The 22,795-nt window shown below is 41.4% G+C and overlaps 1 protein-coding gene across 1 annotated transcript in view; it reads right to left on the bottom strand.

Annotated features, from left to right (window-relative positions):
• LOC123247892 (zinc finger protein 420-like) overlaps nucleotides 1-19,567 on the bottom strand; it is a 30,362-nt gene extending 10,795 nt beyond the window's left edge. The window contains exons 1-6 of the mRNA XM_044676964.1: nucleotides 19,517-19,567; nucleotides 15,106-15,583; nucleotides 5,034-5,255; nucleotides 3,748-3,972; nucleotides 3,214-3,340; nucleotides 2,471-2,572 (exon numbers count right to left, since the gene is read on the bottom strand). Of these exons, the coding sequence (XP_044532899.1) occupies nucleotides 2,471-2,572; nucleotides 3,214-3,340; nucleotides 3,748-3,972; nucleotides 5,034-5,255; nucleotides 15,106-15,489 (1,060 nt within the window). The 5' untranslated portion in view covers nucleotides 15,490-15,583; nucleotides 19,517-19,567. The remainder of the gene's footprint in view (nucleotides 1-2,470; nucleotides 2,573-3,213; nucleotides 3,341-3,747; nucleotides 3,973-5,033; nucleotides 5,256-15,105; nucleotides 15,584-19,516) is intronic.
• Between the last annotated feature and the right edge of the window lie 3,228 nt (nucleotides 19,568-22,795).

Genomic DNA, 22,795 nt, shown 5'->3' with positions numbered 1-22,795 from the left:
AGAAAAAATGTTTACTCTTTCTCCTTTGGTTGAGCAGGCCCCAGAAAAAGACTCATCTACAAGCTGCAAACAATGTGACAAAACAGAGAAGCATTTGCTGGCTAGGTTGTTTGTTTTTTCCTTTATCTCCCACTGAAAAATTTTTAATCCAAAAATGTGCACAATTTTCTAAAAGTAATCTCAAAGCTTTACACCATAATCAAAGATGCCAAATGGAACAACTGAATTGCTAGCAGTTCTGGACCAAATTTCATATAATCTAATTGCTTTTTGTCATTCCCAGATGAATCTGGAGTTTACCCTGGTCCCAAGCTTTGAAAAGTTTTTACAAAGAGCAACAGTCAGTAGACTACTACTACTACCAGAACCCATTTTCTCTTGTATAGTCTTCCCTCACCTAGTATGAAGAACAAACTTGTTCCCTTGAAGGGACACCCCTACCAGTGTGGGAAATAACCGCAGATAGCTCCTTTCCCACTAGTGTGGAGGTTCACCTTAAAGTATGCCTTAGAGCAGTGATGACAAGCCTGTTAGAGACCGAGTGCCCAAACTGCTCCCTCACGCCACATGCGAGCTCCTCCTTACCCCAGACAAGGGAGGGAGGAAGCACTCCTATTGGGCTGCTGGGCAGAGGAGCAGGTGATGGGAGAAATGTCCTCAGGTGTGGTGGAAAGGGGGAAGGGAGTAGCCCCTCTGGCATGCATGCCATAGATTCACCAACATGGCCTTAGAGGGACTCCTGGAAATATTCTTCCCTACTGAGGTTTCTCTTAGCTCAGCTAGATTTGAGTCCAAAGAGAAAACCAACCTTTGGGGCAGTTTCTCACAAAGAAGCCCTCCAGTGAAAATAAAGCAGAGTACTCTCAGAGTACCCCACAGGCTGGGGCCCCCTCTGTGGTCACCAACTTCACAAATGAACTGAGAAATAAAGTCTGAGTAAAGTGATCTACAGACAAAAGCAGGGAATTTGCAAAAAATCAAGTCTTTAGCTCCTCAGAAGCAAAAAGACCACAGAGTGGAGCTTATAAGACTTCTTTTTTTAAAAAAAGGACAGAACAAGATATAGGCAGGACATAGAATTAAGGCATTTAAGGATTTAAGGCATTTCTATTGGTGGAGTTTCTTCCTTATTCTTAGGGAATGCTGACTAGCTGTGTCCATCTGCACCCTTCAAGGACAGCTAGTGGGGCAGAGATAACAGGTTTCCTTAACATAATGATAGCCCTGATTTAGAGGAACACTGAACTTTTGAACTTAACTCAGATACAAAGACACTTGACTTAGGCAGTTATACAAAAAGTCAGAGGAATTACAGAATGAAATTAATTACAAAATAGAATCAATAGGATTAATTGATTTTCAACTTCTCAAGGATAGAGCATTCAAGGATTATCATCCTTCTGAAATATTAGAAAACTGAAGATTAAAAAATGGAAATTGCTTTTTTTTTTTTTATCCTGGGACTCCATTCTAGGAGCATAGGGCCACAACCAGTAGGCAATGGATCGCTCAGGGTCACCCAGCTGGGAAGTGTCTGAGCCCGGATTTGAACCTAGGACCTTTCGTCTCTAGGCCTGGCTCTCAATCCACTGAGCTAGCCCAGCTGCCCCTACTTTAGGTTGCAGTTTCTTTAGCAGATGTAGTTTTTACAGGGTGGGGTTGCTAGCCCCACGCCCAACCCTCCTCCTTTTTCATCCGGGCTAGGGACCGTCCTTAGCCCAGGAGTGGTAAGGGTGGGTGATAGGGTCAAGTGACTTGCCCAAGGTCACACAGCTGGAAGTGTCCGAGGCCGGACTTGAACCTAGGACCTCCAGTCTCTAGGCCTGGCTCTCAATCCACTGAGCCACCCAGCTGCCCTGGAAATTGCTTACTTAACCAAAATCAATTACTAGTGAGTGACAATGAAAAGATCTAATGCAAGGCTGGAATTTGGAGGGAGAATAAGAAGACTGCCCCTGGGTAAATATAATATAAGCTAAGTTACAGAATGCAAGCCTCAGTTACCATCCTATAGGAGCAAATAACAGAGAAGCAAAGAGGGGGGCATGGAATGGGCCAAGTTCCATCTTCTGGGCACCATGCTTACTGTGATGATAATACACTAACACGAAGGCTTTCCTTCTTGATGGTGTTTAATTTAGATGTTTCTAAAATATAAACTCTCAAATTTTCTAGCCTCCAGAAGACTTCAACACAGCAAATAAAAATAGCAATAATTCTTAATTATGTGGCACTTTGTAAACTTTAAAAGTACTTTGCCCATAACCACCCAGTAAAGGTAGATACTATAAATATCATCTAGAAGATGAAGAACTTAAGCTTCGAAGGAGAATGATTTATCCATGTTCAGAGAGTTAGCGAGTGACAGGTTCCAACAGCAAGTCCTGTGCTCTTTTCAGGGTCCCACAATGCGCAGAGTCAAAAGAGTAGGACTAGTAGGAGAAGTAAGTCAAAGTATTTTCCTTCTCACCTGCATACGTATTTCTCAGATCTTCTTGAACCAAGGCTTCCTGAAGGTCCCATGATGCTTCCTCCAGGTTGGAAATAACACCAGGTTTTGGAAATGGGCATGCTGCTCAAAAGGAAGGAAAAGAAGGATGATTAAGAAGGGAATTACATTCCTCTGTCCCACCATTCCACCTTGATGCTATGTCTTCAGGGGAAAGAAAAAGGAAAAAATATACAGGAAGCCTATGGAAGGAAGGCATCAAGATCAAGGGAGATGAAGAGGACCAGGAAAGGAAGCTGAGGACTTTATTCCCAACAAGCAGAAAATTAAAAACCTAGCTTATTTAGCCTTTTTCCCTCAGAAGAGGGAAGAAGATTGAAAATTCTCGAAGTAGGAAGATTTGCACTGGAAACACCTAGATAAATCTAAGACTATCAGCCCCTACAAAAAAATGCCTTCTATAAAAAGATGAAAAAGATTAGAAAGTAGGGATACTGAGAAGAGCAGAAACCCATGAGACAAGACTGAGGTATTGTACACTGTAAGCTCCACATAATTAAGCTCTGTGGGAAATGTCTCCAGCAGAACAAGTCAAAAATATTCTTCTCTCTTTGCAAAGGGACCATGGAACAACCCTCACCTGGCGATCGTGATGAAGGGGGGCTCAGACCACGTGACTTCTGAACACTATCAAGGAGTAAGCAAAGAGCCCTGCATCAAACAATGCGCTGTAGGCAAGGAATGGGGAAAATTAAGCATCTTACCCAGAGAGGCCACATTCTCGTAATTCTCCAGCATCACGTTCCTGTATAGGATCTGCTGGGCAGGGGAGAGCAGGGTCCATTCTGCCTTACTGAAGTATATGGCCACATCCTCGAATGTCATGGATTCCTGAAATAAACCAAATTTGTCCTGGGGAAAATCCCACCATCTGTGAAAGGGCATGAGGGATGACCCCTGTGTTTAAGGTAGGGCAGACACACAGAAGGAATGGTTCGGGATCCTGTGAGAGAGAACCAGGGTGGGAACTTCAGAGGCAGGGGTCGGCAACGTATGGCTCTTTCTGCAGGAGCCATAAAGTCCATTTTTTTCAGGCGCTGTTACAGGAGCCGCACTGTGAGCACTGCACGGCTCTCATGAAATTACATTTTTAAAAAATGTGGCGTTTATGACTCTCACGGCCAAAAAGGTTGCCGACCCCTGATCAGGAGGCTGCCATCTGCTGTGGACAAGAGAAGTCCAGACAAGGGAAGGGGCTCCAGGGACCCTCAGAATGGACAAAGGGAATGGCAATTTACCTGCAGCCGGGCTCCCGGAGACCCGGTCATCGGCTCATCTCCTGTGCTTCCCTCCTGAGGACCAGCAGGCCCCTGGGGAGTTGGAGGAACTGAAGAAGAAGAAGAAGAAGAAAGAGGCATGAGGGAGAGACCAGCTTTGTCCAGGAGCCTCCCCATGGCTCCGCCAAAGACCTCAGCCCCACAGACACAGCGAGAACCAAAAGCAGCCTTTCCCCAAAGGCCAGACTGTTTTGGAATCAGAAATGGAGTAACAGATTCAGCTCCCGAGTCTGCCCTACGTGCATGGAAAGGGCTCCTGTACCGTGCGGGTGGGCCGGCGGATGGGGACGAGCCCGGGAAGCAGAAAAAAATGACCAACACAGCCAGCAGCTAGCAACGCTAAGCCTCAGACTCAAACCCAAACTCCAGGTCTTTCACCTTAACTAACACATAGGCCTTAGAGCTGGAAGAGGAGCTAAGAGACGGATAGTTTCAAATCTTTCCTTTTAAATGGAGGTCCATAAAACGTTTAAGATTTTCCCCAACGTCACACAGGTAACAGGTGACTGTCAGGATTGGCCTTCTGATGTGATTCTGTCTCTCCCACATGCTCAGTAAAATAATACACTCAGGAGCTCAGGAAGAAGAGAGCCAAGTCTGGAGTCAAGAGGACCTGGATTCAAATCTGGCCTCAGACTCTTCTTAGCTGTGTGACCCAGAGCAAGACCCTTAACCTCATTTCCCTAGCCGTTTGCTTGTCCTTTTTGACTTAAGAGTTGTTACTATAATAAGGAAATAGGTCTTGATCAATGACACACGTAAAATCCATTGGAATTGCTCGTTGGCTACAGGAGGTGGGAGGAGGGGAGGGAAGAACATGAATCACGTAACCATGGGAAAACACCCTAAATTAATTAATTAATTCTTAGGTGGTTTTTTTCCTTTTTTTTTTTTTTTAACCCTTACCTTCCATCTTGGAGTCAATACTGTGTATTGGCTCCAAGGCAGAAGAGGGGTAAAAGCTAGGCAATGGGGGCCAAGTGACTTGCCCAGGGCCACCTAGCTGGGAAGTGTCTGAGGCTAGATTTGAACCCAGGACCTCCTGGCTCTCAATCCACTGAGCTACATAGCTGCCCCTAAAAAGAGTTATTACTAAGACAGAAAAGTAAAGAGTTTAAAAAACAAAACAAAGACCAAACATACCCAGGAAGCTAAAAGGGATGGTGAGGAAAAGATACAGGTATGTTTACCTTAGAACCCTCTCTAGATCTAGGAAACATGCTGAAAAGAAGTGCAAAAAGACAGACAGAGCAGCTCTGGGACAGTGGAAGGCGAAGGGAGGCAGAGGGGGTACCGCAGGGTGAGGGCCGGCAAGTACCATTTAGGGGATCCTGGAACATCGCAGAGTCCAAGGGGCTCCTGTCTGAGAAGTGATCCCTGAGGGATGGAATAGGAAGGGATTCCTGTGCAGGTCCCAGAGAAGTCGTCCCCATCCAGAGCACGTCTTGAGCCTGAGCTCGGGCTGCCACCTAGACACAAGGAGGTACAATTAAGCCTGTGAGCTAATTATCACACAAGAGGACCAGGAATCTCAGAGCAGAAAGCGCCATCCCTGCCAGATAGAAGGCAGAAGGAGGACTCACAAAACCAGGGAGGAGGGAGAGCGCCTTCCAGAAAGGGCAGAGCTGGGAGGGCATCAGCCAAGCTTGGAGGACAGGGAGTAACAGCATCAGCTCACACCTCTGTAGCACTCCAAGGATGACTGGTGGCTCCCTTACAACAGTCCTGTGAAGTTGGATTATGAGCAGAGGTGGAAGGGACCTTCAAGTTCACCCAGTTCAACACCCTCATTTTACAGGAGAGGAAACTGAGGCACAGCATGGTACACTAGAATGAAGCAGGTGGGTGGGCACAGCTAGGTGGCTCAGTGAATAGAGAGCCAGGCCTGCAGTGGGGAGGACTCAGGATCCAATCTGGCCTTCCTAACTGGGAGACCCTGGACAAGTCACTTCACCCCCATTGCTTAGCTCTTTCTGCTCTTCTGTCTTAGAATGGATACTAAGAAAAAGAAAGCTCTGGAGAGGTACAACCAAGAGAGCAATGCACTAATAAGTACATCCTGCTTCCCTCTCTCCTCCCCCCAACGCCTCCAAAGAGATCTAGAAAACGGACCCAACAGGACCCCGATGGGGAAGGCCCAAAAAAGTCCTAGCAAGGCGTCAGTCGAGTCCCAATGGGCAAGCAGAGACAGAGAAGTCTGTGGACACTGGGGATGGGATCTGGCCAGGAGCGCTGCCCTGAGACAAGAGGGAGTCGCAGACCCTCACTGGGGCACAGAACAGGCATCCCTCATGCCGGCAGGGACCAAAGCTGAGAAAGGAACCGGAACTGAAATCATCAAGCCTAAGTCTAAAGCTGGGATCTGTTTTTTCAGTATTTTGATAGATGTGTTTCAATAGAATTGGTTTCCTTTGTAATTTTATGTATTTTAATCTATGTATTTAAAAACATTGTTCTGAGAAAGGGTTCATACATTTCATCAGACTGTCAAAGGAGTTTTTGCTCTAAAAGATTAAGAAACTGAGGGCCTCTGGGTGGCTCAGTGGAAGGAGAATAAGACCCAGAGATGGGAGGTCCTGGGTTCAAATCGGAACTCCGACATTTCCTAACTGTGTGATGTGACCCTGGGCAAGTCATTTAACCCCCACTGCTTAACCCTTACCTCTCTTCTGCCTTGGAACCAATATACAGCAATGATTCTAAAATGGAAGGTAAGGGTTCAAAATTTAAAATTTTTTTTAATTAAAAAAAGATTAAGAAATTAATAGTTACTCTGAGGGATTTACGGTAAAGATGCTACCCACGTTCAGAGGAAGGACTGCAGGAGAGGAAATATATAAGATAAACAATTGCTTGAATGCATGGGTTGAGGTGGACATGTTTGGGGATGTGGACTCGAAACTACCACACCAATGCAACTATCAACAATTTGGAAATAGACCCTGAACAAGGACACATGTTACAACCAGTGGAAATGTGCATTGGCCATGGGTGGGGGGGAAAGCGGGGGGGTGAAGGGGAAAGTAGGGGCATAAAGTATGTAAACAGGGTAAAAATGAATATTAATAAATGTTTAATAATTTGAAAAAAAAGAAATTAATAGTTATAGAAGTGGATGTGTAGACCTCTCATTAAATAAGTCTTAGAGTAAAAAAGAAAGAAAAAAGACAGGAGTCAGAGGGGAAAGCAAGACACCAAAATTTCCAAAAAAGTAGTAAAGATGTTTGAAGGGAAGGACTATCCACTACATTGGGTCACTGGGGCAAAGCCAATCCTCTTCAGAGTGAAAAAAGATACTATTGTTTCACTGTGTATATTTGTGTTTGCTTTTGGAGGAAAGGAGGGTGAAAAGGAGAAAAAAATGATTGATAATTTTTTTTTAAGGATAGAGTAAAAACCTATTAAAGTAAAAAACAATGTAGAAAATTTGAAATGTACAAAATTCCCCAAGGGAGTCAAATTTGCAACAGAAAAAGACAAATTTAAGGCTAATGAAAGGACAGTAGTCCCCTAAATTCCTAAGGAGGGGGTTCTAGTGTCTTTTAACTCTAGTTATTAAGTTGGAAAAGTTTTCAGTATGGGCCCACCTATAAATTATGTCTATGCTTTCAGGCTGAACTACCTAAGTAAGGAGAGAGCCATTACCAGAAGGTCATCAAGAAATGAATCTTTTTAGTCCCAGAAGTTTTTGTTTTGTTTTGTTTTGTTTTTTTAAAAACCCTTACCTTTCCATCTTAGAATCAATACTGTATATTGGTTCTAAGGCAGAAGAGCGGTAAGGGCTAGGCAATGGGGGTCAAGTGACTTGCCCAGGGTCACACAGCTAGGAAGTGCCTGAGGTCAAATTTGAACCCAGGACCTCTGCCTCTGGGCCTGGCTCTGAATCTACTGAGCAATCCAGCTGCCCCCCACAGCAGTTCTTAATGGATAAGATCAAAGATTTTGAACTAGAAAGGATTGTTTGGGTCACCAAATTCAACCTCTCTTTTTACAGATGAGGAAAACTGAAGCCCAGAGAGATGAAGATTCCTCTAATTAGTGAGCATTTGTGGCAGGATGCTAATTCAGATTTTCCTGTCTCTAGTCCTGTAGGCAAATAAACTATTGGCCAGAGGCTGTCTTTGTATGCCTGGCAAGCCAAAAATTGTTTTTATTTTTTAAACAATTGGGGAGAAGAAAACTTCATATGAAAATTATATAAAATTTAAGTTTCAGTGTTGGTAAATGAAGTTGAATTGGAACCCATTAGTTCATTTGCTAAGATGTTGTCTATTTTCACACTACACTTATGGTTTCAACAGAGGCTAAGGCTGGGAGCCCTATAAATTGACATGATCACTCCCAGATGATGTTTGCTTCTTCTTTCTTTCAATAATATTTTATTTTCCCCCAATTACCTGCAAAAACAATTTTTTAACGTTCATTTTTTAACCATTTTGCATTCCTATGGTCCAAAGGGTTATAAAACTGTGCATACCCTTTGATCTGGTAATACCATTACTGGATCTGTATCCCAAAGAGATAATAAGAAAGGGGATAAAAGGGAGCAGCTGGGTAGCTCAGTGGATTAAGAGCCAGGCCTACAGATGGGAGGTCCTAGGTTCAAATCTGACCTCAGACACTTCCCAGCTGTGTGATCCTGGGCAAGTCACTTGACCTCCTTGCCTACCCCTTAACTCTCTTCTACCTTAGAACCAACCCATAGTATTGATTCTAAGGTGGAAGGTAAGGGTTTTAAAAAAAAGAAGAGGGGGGGTGGAACCTACTTGTATAAAAATATTTATGGCAGCTTTTTTTGTAGTAGTTTGCTATCAACTGGGAAATGGCTAAAGAAATTGTGGTCTCTGATGGTGATGGAATACTATTGTGCTATAAAAAATGATAAGATGATTTCAGAAAAAGTTGGAAAGATCTGTAGAAATTGATGCAGAGCAAAATAAGCAGAATTGGGAGAACAATGTACACAGTACAATACTGGACGATGATTATCTATGAAAACTTGGTGAAACTCAGCTATGCAATGATCTGGGACAATCCTGAAAGACTTATGATGGGGAACGCTGTCCACCTCCAGAAAAAGAACTGATGGAGTCATCTTTCACAGCAATGTACTTATGGTTTTATTTTGGAGTTTTGGTTTTGTGTGAGTGTGCACTTATAACAATGATCAATTTGGAAGTGTTTGGGGGGCAGCTGGGTAGCTCAGTGGATTGAGAGCCAGGCCTAGAGACAGGAGGTCCTAGGTTCAAATCCAGCCTCAGACACTTCCCAGCTGTGTGACCCTGGGCAAGTCACTTAACTCCCATTGCCTACCCTTACCACTCTTCTGCCTTGGAGCCAATACACAGTATTGACTCCAAGATGGAAGGTAAGGGTTTTAAAAAAAATTTTTTGAAAGTGTTTTGCATAGCAATAAAAATTTAAATTAAAAATCATTTAAAAAAATTTTGAGTTCCAAATTTTCTCTCTCCTTCTCATTCTCCCTTCGTCCCAACCCTCCCCACCCTCTGAGGTGATAAACAATTTGATATAAATTTTATATGGGCACTTAACAATGTTTCTTAATGAATTTAAGCATAAATAACAAGGCAAAACAGCACTTATATTAAAAACTTCAGGAGAATCAAGGTAAAGTCAATCCTGTAACAACTACTATTGTTTGAATCACATTATCATACTTCCAATACTGTCAAACATTAAAACAAGAAGCAAGATCTCCAATTATGCACAGAGTCGCAGGAGCATATTTTCAGAGCTTAAACTACAGCTCCAACAGTGTTTAAAAAGGACCTTACTTAGAATTGCCAAAGAAATATCCACATCTCAAAATCCATTTAACTGTGCAACTGAGGAGCTCCCATCTAACCTTCAAATAAAAATGATTAATCAACAACCTAATAACAATGCTCGAAGATGAAATTCAAGAGAAGAATCTAAGAAAATTCTATAAACGCCCTCTAGTGCCCAAGGACTGGTATCACTATTTGGCAGTACCTATTTGTGAGAAGACATTTTCAAAGATGAAATGTGTAAAATCTCATTATTGATCAGCATTAGCAAATGAACATTTGCAACGGATTTTGACAGGCAACGCTAATTTAGAACCCCAAATTAAGTGAAATGTAATACTCTCCCTAAAAAAGAAGTCCATTCTTCAAACTGGTAGATTAATGTTATTAAAAAATTGTGCCATTATTATTAATTTCACAATAACAAAACAAATCTGTTGAAATTTATTATGTAAGCACATATATAATATTCTCAATTGAAAATATTTACTATCTGGCCCTTTACACAGAAAAAATTTGCCATTTCCTGCATTGAATCAGGCTTCCTCTGAGAAATTTGAAATTTTTTGAAAGATGACTGATCTAAAAAATAAGGATAGATAATTTAAGAATCAGTGGATTCCCTGAAAGCCATGATTTAAAACAAACAAATCCTGGATGCTTATTAACTACTTCAAGAAATCGTTGATTAAAATTGCCCTAATCTATCAGAACTAAAGGGCAAGGTAAAGATAGAAAAAATCCACAAACCTCCTGAAAGAAAATACAAAAGGAAGTCAGAGGAAATATGGTAAGATTCCAGAGCTTTCAGGTTAAAGAAAAAAATACTGCCAGGAAAAACAGCTCAAGCACTAAGAGGTGGCGCCACATGCAGGATCATATAAGACTACGTAACCTCTTATAAATGAGAGGTGATTTTCCCCTCATTTTTTCCAGAAGCAAAAGACAAAGGCTTACAAACAAGAATAATATACCCTGCAAAGCTGGGAGGAGTGGAGAAGATGGACCTTTTAATGGAAAAGAGGACTTAAAAACATTTCTGATTAAAAAACAAAAACAAAAACACAGAACTAAGGCAATTCAAAGTACAAATAATAAAAGAGCTAAAAGAAACATAGAGGGATAAATATATTTGGGCAACTGGAAGAAGCTATATAATGATGTAATGTAATAGAGAGAGAAGAAACAAGTGTCCCTTTCAGAACTTGAGTGTCTTCAAAGGATACTGAGATAGTAAAATAAGAGGTCCTAGGTATAAATTAGCTCTTTTCTAAGGGATTGAAGAAATAGGAAAGAAGTAAGAGTAATACTAATGTGGAAAAGAAAAAAGGGCATAACTTACTATTTATCATAATCGGGGCACATGATAACATAGTTAACATGTATAATGCTTTAAGGATCACAAAACACTTTATAATTATCTCATTTTATCCTCATTGCACCCCTACAAGATAAATGCTATTATCAACTCCATTTTACAGATGAAGAAACTGATATAAACAGAGGTTAAATGACCTGCCCATTGTCACACAGCTAGGAAGTATCCAAAGCTGGACTTTAACTTAGATTGTCCTGACCCTAGGTCCTGCATTCTATCCACTGAGACCCCAGCTTCCATGAAGAAAGGAACAGACATTCAATGACCCTCTCTATCTGAAAAGAGAGTTGAACACATATGCACACCGTTTGGTGTGGAAATACATAGAACTTAACAAGTAAACAAGTAGTGGAGCATAATACTAATGAAGGAAAAGCCAAAACAGCTTTGTGATCCTGAAAGAGATGGGTGGAAGGGGCAGTGCACAGATTACAAGGAAAAAGAAGATGCCCATCAATTGGAGAATGGCTCAACAAACCATAATTGTAATGATTACTGTAATGGAATATTATTTGTGCTGTAAGAAATGACAGAAGAGATAATTTCAGAGAATCCTAGGAAATAATGAACTGACCCAGAATGAAGTGAGAAAAACTAGGTCACGTTGTACAAGGATTTACTGCTAAGTACATACTCCGAAGTTATGATAAGAAAGGAAAAAAAGACTCCACATATACTAAAATAAAAAAATATAGCAAAATTTTTCATGGTAGCAAAAAAACATAAACAAAATAGATGCACATCAGTTAGGGAATATCTAAACTAAAGATTCTTAATCTGAGATCCTTGAACTTATTTTAATAACTTTATTTCAATATAATTGATTTCCAAGGATGCCCATTATCACCTCTATTATTTAATATTGTACTAGAAACACTAGCAATAGCAATTAGAGAAGAAAAAGAAATGGAAGGGATTAAAGCAGGCAATGAGGAAACTAAACTATCATTCTTTGCTGATGATATGATGGCATACTTAAAGAACCCCAGAAAAATCAACTAAAAGATTAGTGGAAATAATTAACAACTTTAGCAAAGTTGCAGGGCATAAGATAAACCCACATAAATCATCAGCATTTCTATATATTTCCAACAAAGCTCAGGAGTAGGAGTTAGGAAAAGAAACTCCATTTAAAATCACTCTAGGCAATATAAAATATTTAGCAATCTATCTGCAAAAACAAACACAGCAATTATATGAACACAACTAGAAAACACTTTTTACATAATTAAAACTAGGTCTAAACAACTGGAAAAACATTAACTGCTCCTGGGTAGGATGAGCTAATATAATAAAAAATGACAATCCTACCCAAATTAATCTACTTATTCAGTGCCATCAAACTATCAAAAAACTTTTTTATAGGGGCAGCTGGGTAGCTCAGTGCAGTGAGAGTCAGGCCTAGAGACAGGAGGTCCTAGGTTCAAAACCGGCCTCAGCCACTTCCCAGCTGTGTGACCCTGGGCAAGTCACTTGACCCCCATTGCCCACCCTTACCAATCTTTCACCTATGAGACAATACACCGAAGTACAAGGGTTTAAAAAAAAAAAAAAACTTTTTTATAGAATTAGAAAAAATTATAACAAAGTTTATCTGGAAGAATAAAAGATCAAGAATATCAAGGGAAATAATGAAAAAAATGTGAAGGATGGGGGCCTGGCAGTGCCAGATCTTAAACTGTACTATAAAGCAATGGTCATCAAAACAATATGGTACTGGCTAAGAGACAGGGTGGATCAAAGGAACAGACCAAGGGTAAATGATCTCAACAAGCTAGTGTATGATAAACCCAAAGACCCCAGCTTTTAGGACAAGAACTCACTATTTGACAAAAACTGCTGGAAAATTGGAAAACAGGATGGGAAAATTAGGTTTAAATCAATATCTTACACCCTATACCAGTGATTCCCAAAGTGGGTGCCACCACCCCCTGGTGGGTGCTGCAGGGATCCAGGGGAGGCAGTGATGGCCACAGGTGCATTTGGGGGCGGGTGAATAACTGCAAGGGGGCGATGAGAGTATGTGAAGGGGACGCTAAGTAATATTTTTTCTGGAAAGGGGGTGGTAGGCCGAAAAGGTTTGGGAACCACTGCCCTATACCAAAATAAATTCAAAATGGGTAAATGATTTAAATATAAAGAGTGAAATCATAAATAAATTAGGTGAACATAGAATAGTATACCTGTCAGATTTGTGGGAAAGGAAGGAATTTAAGACCAAACAAGAGATAGAGAACATTGCAAAATGTAAAATAAATGGCTTTGATTATATTAAATTAAAAAGAGTTTACATAAACAAAACCAATGCAGCCAGGGGTCAGCTGGGTAGTTCAGTGGATTGAGAGTCAGGCCTAGAGATGGGAGGTCCTAGGTTCAAATCTGGCCTCAGACACTTCCCAGCTGTGTGACCCTGGGCAAGTCACTTGACCCCCATTGCCTACCCTTACCACTCTTCTGCCTTGGAGCCAATACACAGTATTGACTCCAAGTCAGAAGGTATGGGTTTAAAAAAACAAAAAACAAAAAAAAAACCCAATGTAACCAAAATTAGAAGGAAAGCAACAAACTGGGAGAACATTTTTATAACAAAACTCTCTAACAAAGGCTTAATTTCCCAAATATATAAAGAACTAAGTCAAATTTACCAAAAATCAAGCCATTCCATAATCAACAAATGGTCAAAGGACATGAATAGGCAGTTTTCACATGATGAAATCAAAACTATCAATAAGCACATGTAAGTGTGTTCTAAATCCCTCTTGATTAGAGAAATGCAAATTAAAACAACTCTGAGGTACCACCTTTTACCTAGCAGATTGACCAATATGGCAGCAAAGGAAAGTGATAAATGTTGGAGGGGATATGGCAAAACTGGGACACTAATACATTGCTGGTGGAGTTGTGAATTGGTCCAACCATTCTGGAGAGCAATTTGGAACTATGACCAAAAGTCTTTAAAAGAATACCTGCCCTTTGACCCATTGTTGGGTTTGTACCCCAAAGAGAATAAGGAGAAAGACTTGTATAAAAATATTCATGGTCACATTCTTTGTGGTGGCAAAAAATTGGAAAATGAGTAGGTGTCCATTGATTGGGGAATGGCTGAATAAATTGTGGTATCTGATGGTGATGGAAAATATTGTGCTGAAAGGAATAATGAACTGGAGGAATTCCATGTGAACTGGAACAATATCCAGGAACTGGTGCAAAGTGAAAGAAGCAGAACCAGGAGAACATTGTACACAGAGACAGATACACTGTGGCACAACTGAGCATAATGGGCTTCTCTACTAGCAGCAATGCAATGAACCAGGACAACTCTTGAGGGACTTATAAGAAAGAACTGTGAAAACAGAAATGCAGAAGAAAAACATATGATGCATTACATAGTTCAATGGGGATATGATCAAGGCTTTGATGTTAAAGAATCCCTCTACTGCAAATATGAATAACATGGAAATAGGTTTTGAATTATGATACATGTATAACCTAGTGGAACTGCTTATTGGCTTCAGGAAAGGGGAGGAAAAGGGGGGTGTCTTGAATCATGTAACCATGGAAAAAATATTCTAAATTTAAAAAAAAACAATAAATAAATATATATATACAATTGCTTTCCTTTATAATCCTATATATTTTGTTTTGTATATGTAAAAACTCTCTAGTAAAGGGTCCAGGGAATCCAGACTGCCTAAGGGGTTCATGATACAAAAAAGGTTAAAGAAGCTCTTGGGCTAAATTGTGATACATTAATATAATGGAATATTACTGTGCTACAAGAAACAATAAATATGATGATGAATACAAAGAAGCAGGAAAAGACAAATTAACTGATCTAAAATGAAATAAGCAGAGCCAAATATACAATGACTATTAACAAAGTAAATGGAAAGAACAACCACAAAACAATAAAAAATCAATGCTGCTGGTAGTTAGGTGGCAGAGTGGATAGAGACGTAGGAGGTCCTGGTGGGTTCAAATCTGATCTCAGACACGTCCTAGCTGTGTGACCCTGAGCAAGTCACTTAACCCTTTTTGCCTTTAAAAAAATGGTACCAACTATGGCAGACAAATAGAGCCCTGTCATGTACTTCCCCTCCCCTAGTTTCTCACTTCCTCTCCCCTCAATATGAACCCAGCTACCCTTCTCACCTCCATTTCTTGTTCATCAAAGTGACTCTCAACATCTTTCACAAGGGCTACAGCCTCCTTCCCACTCTCTGGGTGATGCAGCAATACCCAGGTCCGAGTGTCCCCTGGAAGAATGGTCAGGAACTGCTCCAGCACCAGTCGATCAAGAATCTCTTCCTTGGTGTGAATGTCGGGTCTTAGCCACCATCGGGAGAGCTCCTGGAGCCGGACCAGAGCCTCCTGGGGCCCGGAAGTGTCTTGGTAACGCAGCTGCCTAAAGAGCTGGCGGAAGAGCTCCTGTCCAGAGCTAATGTTTCTCTGCCGATAAGATTTCTGTCCCCATTTATCATTTTTATTCTTCAGCATCACATGATTCCCTGAATCCAAGGTAGTTCTGGTGATCATGCTCACTTTCTCCTAAAGACCAAATCTTCTTTCAGCTCAAGGTTCCCAGAGCTTTCCCCTTCAGCCTTCCGCAGGCCCAGAGCAACAGTGTCACCTAGAGAAACATCAGAAGACAGTGAACACAAGAAACTGGCCAAATGGGAGAACCTGGACACAGCGAAGAACCTGCACGGGTATCCACACCCACGCACATGCCTTTTCACTAACCCACAAAAACAAGCTCGTGGGAAGGAATACAACATTTAGCCCCCTTCCCACTCTTCCCCCAAAATATATCCTCACCCCAGGAAGCCTTCCCCACACAGAAGCACAGATTGTTCCAAAGGGGATATAATCTTTCTTCCAAACCATCAGGGTGGTACAATGGATCAATAGTCAAGAAAACCTGGCTTCAAATCCTTACCCTGCAGCTGTGGTCTTGTACAAATCATTTCCTTCGCCTCTAGACACTTCAGTTTTCTCATTTGTAATGAACTCTAAGTTGTCTTCCAAATCTATGATCTAGTTTTATATCTAATTCTGGCTTTTGGTTAATGAGTAGTTCCAATTTAATTTTCAACAACAGCTAGACCTTTCCAGGTGTGTTTTATTTACTATAAGCACGTACTCAGAACTAGAGCAGAAAAGCTTTTTGAATGCCAATGTAATCCAATTCAACAAATATTTTTTAATATCTTTTATGTGATAAGGCTCTCTGCTTGGTTTTGGATGAAGAGCTGAAAAAAAATATCACAGTCTCTGCTCTAAAAAATATGCATTTTCATGAGAGAGGAGACAAATAAATGAAGTAGAATATTGATCCTTTCATCCCTGCTAATTATCATCCTCTCTCTCTTCTGTCCTTTTAGTTTAAACTCCTAAAAAAGGCTATCTACAACAGGTGCCTCCACTTTCTCTCCTTCATTCTCTTCTAAACCCCCTAACAATCTGGCTTCTGACTTTTAACATTTCTACTAAAACTTCTCTCTCCAAAGTTACCAATGATAGCTTAGTTGCCAAATCCAATGGCTTTTTTCTCTATCTTCAGTCTCTTTGACCTCTGACACTGTGGATTACTTGCTCCTCCCAGATACTCTCTCCTCTCTGGGTTTTCAGGAGACCATTCCCTCCTGGTTCTCCTACTTTTCTCTGACAGCTTCTCTACTATATCCCTTGCTGGATCCTCCTCCAGATCATGCCTTCTGGTAGGTGTCTCAGGGTTCTGTCCTGGTCCCTCTTCTCTTCTCCCTCTAATACAACTTTACTTGGTGATCTCATCAGCTCCCATGGAACTATTTATCATCTCTATGCTGATGACTCTCAAATCTACCTTTCCTGCCCCAATCTCAAATCTCCAACTGCCTTTCAGACATCTTGAACTACACATCTTAAATTCAATGAGTCCCAAACCAAACTCATTATATTTCCTCTTAAGCAGATTTTCTAGTCTGTTTACCTATAACAACTTTTATGTATGAATTAGAATTTAATTACTTAAGCCCTAAAAATAAAAATAATTTTTTAAAAAGCTTCTATATTACTATAGAGAGCAGCAGCATCTTCTCAGTCTCTCACATGAAAAATGTCTTCTTACCCACTGTCTCCATGCCCCACAAGGTATTGCCAATGCCTGTGATTTCACCTTTACAAGATCTCTCAAGTATGCCCAATTCTCTCCTCTGACACTGAAATAATTCTGGAATCAACTTTAACCATTTCACTCCTGGGCTACTGATCTTGGAGATCATTTAATCTGAACTCTAATTTTACAAAGGAAACTGAATCCCAGAAATATAATGTGATTTGTCCAAGATGATGTAACTAGCATTTTGATTCCAAATCCAAGGCTCCTACCATTATCCTACATTGACCCTAGCAGATGTAAAACTGCAAAGGAAACAACTCATTCAATTCAACAAATATTTGCCAAGGGCCCACTATGAAGAAGGTATTATGTTGGGCATTAATATCATGGAAAAATTTTAGATCTGCATTAATTGCTTACTCAAATATAAAAAACATACTAAACTATATTGTGTATTTCAAATAGAACTTAATCTGAACTACTCCAGCATATACAAATATTTCCTAAGATTCCTAAGACCTCTGAACAGCTAGCTAGCTCAGTACATACAGCCAGGCCTGAAGATAGGAGGTCCTGGGTTCAAATCTGATCTCAGAATTGTCTTAACTATGTGACACTGGGCAAGTCACTTGACCCCAATTGACTAGCCCTTGAACCAAGGGTTAGTATCAATTCTAAAACAGAAAATAAAAGTTTAAAAAAAAAAATCTCCAAGATCTCCTCTAATTTCTAATCTCACTAAAATCCACCTGTTCCCCATCTATGACATTGCCCTCCTGGATGTACAAAATGGCAAATGTTTATCAATTTCTATAACTGCTTGGAATTCACTTCAAAAGCAAGAATTTTCTCCAGTTACACAAGTGTTTGCAATAAACACTTTTAAAAAACCCTCCTGGCAAACAAGAATGTGGTCTTTTATGTACCAAGGGAATGAAAGAACAATCCTTTCCTAGGTAATTTATGTTTTCAGGTCTATTGAATTCTGAGTTATTGAGCTCAGGTGATTCTGATACTTCCTGGTCTAGCCTGTTCCACAGATCTTACTTTTCTGTTTGTTAACCAGTACAAAATTGTCTCCTGTCAGCACAATGCTTTATATATAGTATGCATAAAATGAGTTTTCATTCAAACATTTTGGATGATTACTGCTCTGTGATATAGACCCAGGCTTGGAAATGTTATCATTACTCCTTTTTGCTACCTTTTTTCATAATTTCCCATAATGTTCTACCTCACTTGTTTTTGCCAATTATGAATATCTAGCTTTATAAAGCATTCTTTTGATAGTTTGATTGGCATAGCACTAAATCTATATATATATTTTTTAAACCCTTGTACTTCGGTATATTGTCTCATAGGTGGAAGATTGGTAAGGGTGGGCAATGGGGGTCAAGTGACTTGCCCAGGGTCACACAGCTGGGAAGTGTCTGAGGCCAGATTTGAACCTAGGACCTCCTGTCTCTAGGCCTGACTCTCACTCCACTTAGCTACCCAGCTGCCCCTAAATCTATAAATTTTTGTAGTATTGTACTTTTTATTATATTGGCAAAGCCCAGCCCAAAACACTAAACATTCCTCCAGGTATTTCCCCGCCTACCCTTTCTTTTTATTCTTTTGATTCACTATCTCATTCAGACAGGAAGTACAGCAGCCACTCAAGGAACCAATCAGTTTTCCAACCTGGGCTAAACAAACCATTCGTATGCAACCTGGTGGCCCTCCCCCCATCACTGGAGGGCTCACCATAGCAGGACCGGGACTGAAAGCCGGCACCAGAAGGAACTCCGGAGCGCTAATGGCCAGCCTCCGGTACCAAGGATTACGGAAGCTCACCATCTCTGATGGCATTTGTAAAGAACCGAACAACAAAAATAAATTTTTTTTAAGTTGTTGTTTTTTTAAAGAATGTAAGAGCAGCACATGGAAGATATCTGATATATGCACATTGAACTGGTCCCCAAAATTCTGCGGCTTTCTTTATGCCCCAGATATATTGGGGAGGAGGGGGAATATTCTATTATTGCTTTTGAGAAGTCTCTGAAAACCTTTTTAACCTTAAATTCTAGCTTGTTTTTGACGGTTCAGATTTACAGCCTCCATTTGACTACCTTGGTTTACTTTCCTTTCCGTTTATCCAAGCCCAGTGGGAAGGGAAAGGAGGTGTGAGGAAAGAGAAAGGGAGAGGGGAGAGGAAAGAGCAAAGGAGAAGGGAGGGGGAGGGGGGAGGGGAAAGAAGGGAAAGTTGAGGGAAAGGGGGCGGGGAGAGGAGAGAGCTGTAGGAAACCCCCACCCCCCATCTCCACACTTACATACCCCTCCACCCGAGGCCAGGCCACGGCAGAAGAGCCCCGCCAGGGCCTCCCGTCGCCTCCCCACGCTCCGCCCAGCTGTGCCAGACCCCTAGGACCCTCGCTCGCCTCCTCCCCACGCTGCCGCCGTTCCCCGGTCCACCGCACTCACCAAGAGATCCAGAAGTCCAGGACGAGGGTGTGCGGCCCTGGGGTGGAGGAAGAGACGGAGAGAAAGAAAATGTTCCCTGGAGAAAAGAAGGCCAGAAGGGCGTAGCGCAGCGCCAGGGCCCGCCCGCCCGCCTCGGCCTCCCCCGGGCCACGCTCCAGTGTCAGGGGAGTGGTCCCCCACCCGCTGCCCTCCGCATGGGGAGATTGGCTCCAAGGGAAGTCCCGGCTGGGCCGGGGCGGGGCAGGGCGGGGCGCAAGGGAGGAGGGAGGGGTGGAGAGGAGGGACTGTTGGAGGAAACAAAAACAACTTCGGCCTCTGAAAGGAGACTGTCTTACAGTTAGTGCTTTTGACTTGGTACTGCAGGTGTAGCCCCCTTCATTTTGGAAGTAGAGTTAACTGTTCAAGTCCATCCTAGGTTTGCCCGCTCAGGTACCTACATCTAAGGACAATGAGGGTCACATACTAACTATGGGTACACAAAGAACTGTAGTTGTACTCTGCACAATTCTCAGAAAAGACCGTCCACAAACTCGGGCAAATTAGCCCTGGATTCGCTTGTTTAAAATTACTTTTATTATGAACTCGGCAATCATCAACCAATTGCCTAGCCTTTACCTTCCTTCTGCCTTGGAACCATACTTTTTTTTTTTTTTAATCCTTACCTTCGGTCTTAGAATCGGTGTTGTGTATTGGTTCCCAGGCGGAAGAGTGGTAAGAGCTAGGCAATGGGGGTTAAGTAATGTGCCCGGGGTCACAAGTTAGGAAGTGTCTGATGTAAAATTTGAATCCAGGACCTCCCATTTCTAGACCTACCTGCGTTGCTGAAGACTCGGCTGCATGGCCCTCGAAGTGGGTCCCCCTCTTCCTGCGCCAGAGGACATTTTTTTGCATGCCCCACCCCTCCCCTGTCCAGCAGTCCAAAGCAAGCACTTTCTCCCTCTGTTCTCTACAGTAAAGCGTAGATTCAGACTGCTTTGAATTTGCCTTCTGGGCATTCAAACTCGTTAAAGGTTCGCCTAATCTGGAAGGCCTTCAAACCATTGAACCACCTAGCTGCCACTCTTAGTATCAATTCTAAAACAGAAGGTAAGGGTTTTTTGTTTTTTTTTGGTTTGGTTGTTTTTTTGTTTTTTAGGTTATGCACAATTTAGTGACTTTCAAGGTATAATTCCACACTACTTTCCAGAATGGTTGGATCAGCTCTGATAAATTTTGAACAACATTCGAAGATTGAGAGACTTTTCTAATAAGGCCTACAGTCAGAAGCAAAGTTTTTTTTTTTGTTTTGTTTTTTCACCCATAAATAGGAATGATCCAACCGCAAATAAAATTACTGCTAAAAATCCCTCATGCGAATATTATCGGAAAACCTGTAAACTCACAGGCTTGTCTTCATCCAGAATGCAACTCGAGTGTTGGGAGCAATATTCACATTCCAAATATTAGTCTGGAATTCAGTTAGCTGTAAAATTTGTCTCTGCAGTCATTCATTTTTTCAATAAGTAATGTACATGAATTCTCATTTTGATTTTGCATCTATATTTTAGTGGTGTCGGAGTAATGATTACCACATAACTATCCACAAAGTAGCTGCCAAATGCTCGGGAGTGGGTGGCAGAGCCTGGTCGCCTTTCCAATCTCTTGAATGCAGCTGGAAACCTCTTGGAATTCCTGCCTGACTTTACTCGAGACTCTGACCAAGCACTTCCGCCGGAAGCCCCACGAAGCCTTTCTAACTCCAACCCCAACTGCAAGTCCTTGCGGCCTCCGCACCAGGAACCACCCGCAGCCCTGGTAAATGAGTCTTCCGCTTATTGATCTAGGCTTCGGCTCACCTCCCTGCCGATAATCAACCATGCAGCCAACTCACACTTTCCAGTTCTCCTTTAGGGGCCATTTTCTTCAGTTAGAATGTAAGCTTCTTGAGGGTAGAAGGCCCTTTGCTTATTTTTGTATTCACAGTGCCGACATCTAATAAGTATCTACTAAAGGTTTCTCTCTTTATATCTCTAAGGTAGTAGTTCTCAAACTGGAGCCCAGGGATAGATTTCAGGGTATGTAAACTTGAATGGCAATATATATATATTCATTATTTAACCTCTAACTGAAATTTAGGATTTCCTTCAATTATGGTTGTTTTTTAATAATTTTAATATATATTTTACGTATATATTTATGTATATAAATAATTTTTTTATAATTTTTGAAAAGGGGTTCAGTGGCAGCTAGATGGACACTTCCTAGCTGTGGGACCCTGGGCATGGCACTTAACCTCAGTTGCCTACTCTATACCACTCATCTGCCTTGGAACCAATACTTAGTATTGATTCTAAGATGGAAGGGAGGAAGGGAAGGAGGGAGGGAGGAAGGGAGGAGAAGGAAAGAAGGAAGACCAAACTGCCAATGGGTCAGTGTATATATATATATGTGTATATATATATATCTGTGTGTATCTTCCTCACATACACACACATACTTGTAAGGGTAGTTAGGGCTTAAGTTACATGGAATTTGACAGGAAAAGCACTAGATGTGTCCTCTTTTGGGTTCCCACCCTCTTGTGGGTTAGCCACTCTTTCCCATTTCCTCCCTTAGGGTTTTCCTTTCCCTAAAGTTCTAGGGAAAGTGATCATTTCTTTAGGCATTACTCTCCCCTCCTCCCTAGAGAGAAAGGGGAAGAATTAAGCCCTTTAGAACAATTTCTGAAGAAAACAATTAGGGAAGGAATTGCTCCAGGCCAGTACCTATGGTGGAAGTAATTACAGATTTCTGCTTCTCAAAATCTTTTTGCTGACTCATTCAGTATCCAAGATTCTTTTTTATTCCTAATTTATTTAATCTATTCTCTTCTTTATGGGAGTTTAAATAACATATAGCTATAAAAACTTTCTGTGGTTTCTCTTTTTTTAAAACCCTTAGCTTCTGTGTATTGGCTCCAAGGCAGGGTGGGCATTGGGGGTCAAGTGACTTGCCCAGGGTCACACAGCTGGAAAGTGTCTGAGGTCAAATTTGAACCTAGGACCTTCCATCTCTAGGCCTGACTCTCAATCCACTGAGCTACCCAGCTGCCCCCAGTGATTTCTCTTGATACCAGGGATGATGATCCTAGTGACCTAGTCTATTAGAAAAATAATCACCTTGTGTGTAGCCTTCTCTCTGTCAGCTTCCTATAAACAAATGAAATATACACAGACTATTAATATGTTAGGTTAACCACGGTGTTGCCTTAATATGCTTTTAGACTAGCCTCATCTTCCTGAGTTCAAATCTGGCCTCCCT

This window comes from Gracilinanus agilis, chromosome 1, assembly GCF_016433145.1.
Source record: "Gracilinanus agilis isolate LMUSP501 chromosome 1, AgileGrace, whole genome shotgun sequence".
NCBI lineage: Eukaryota > Metazoa > Chordata > Mammalia > Didelphimorphia > Didelphidae > Gracilinanus > Gracilinanus agilis.
Note: the sequence above shows the minus strand (reverse complement) of the source record. Positions and strands in the feature narration are given on the sequence as shown.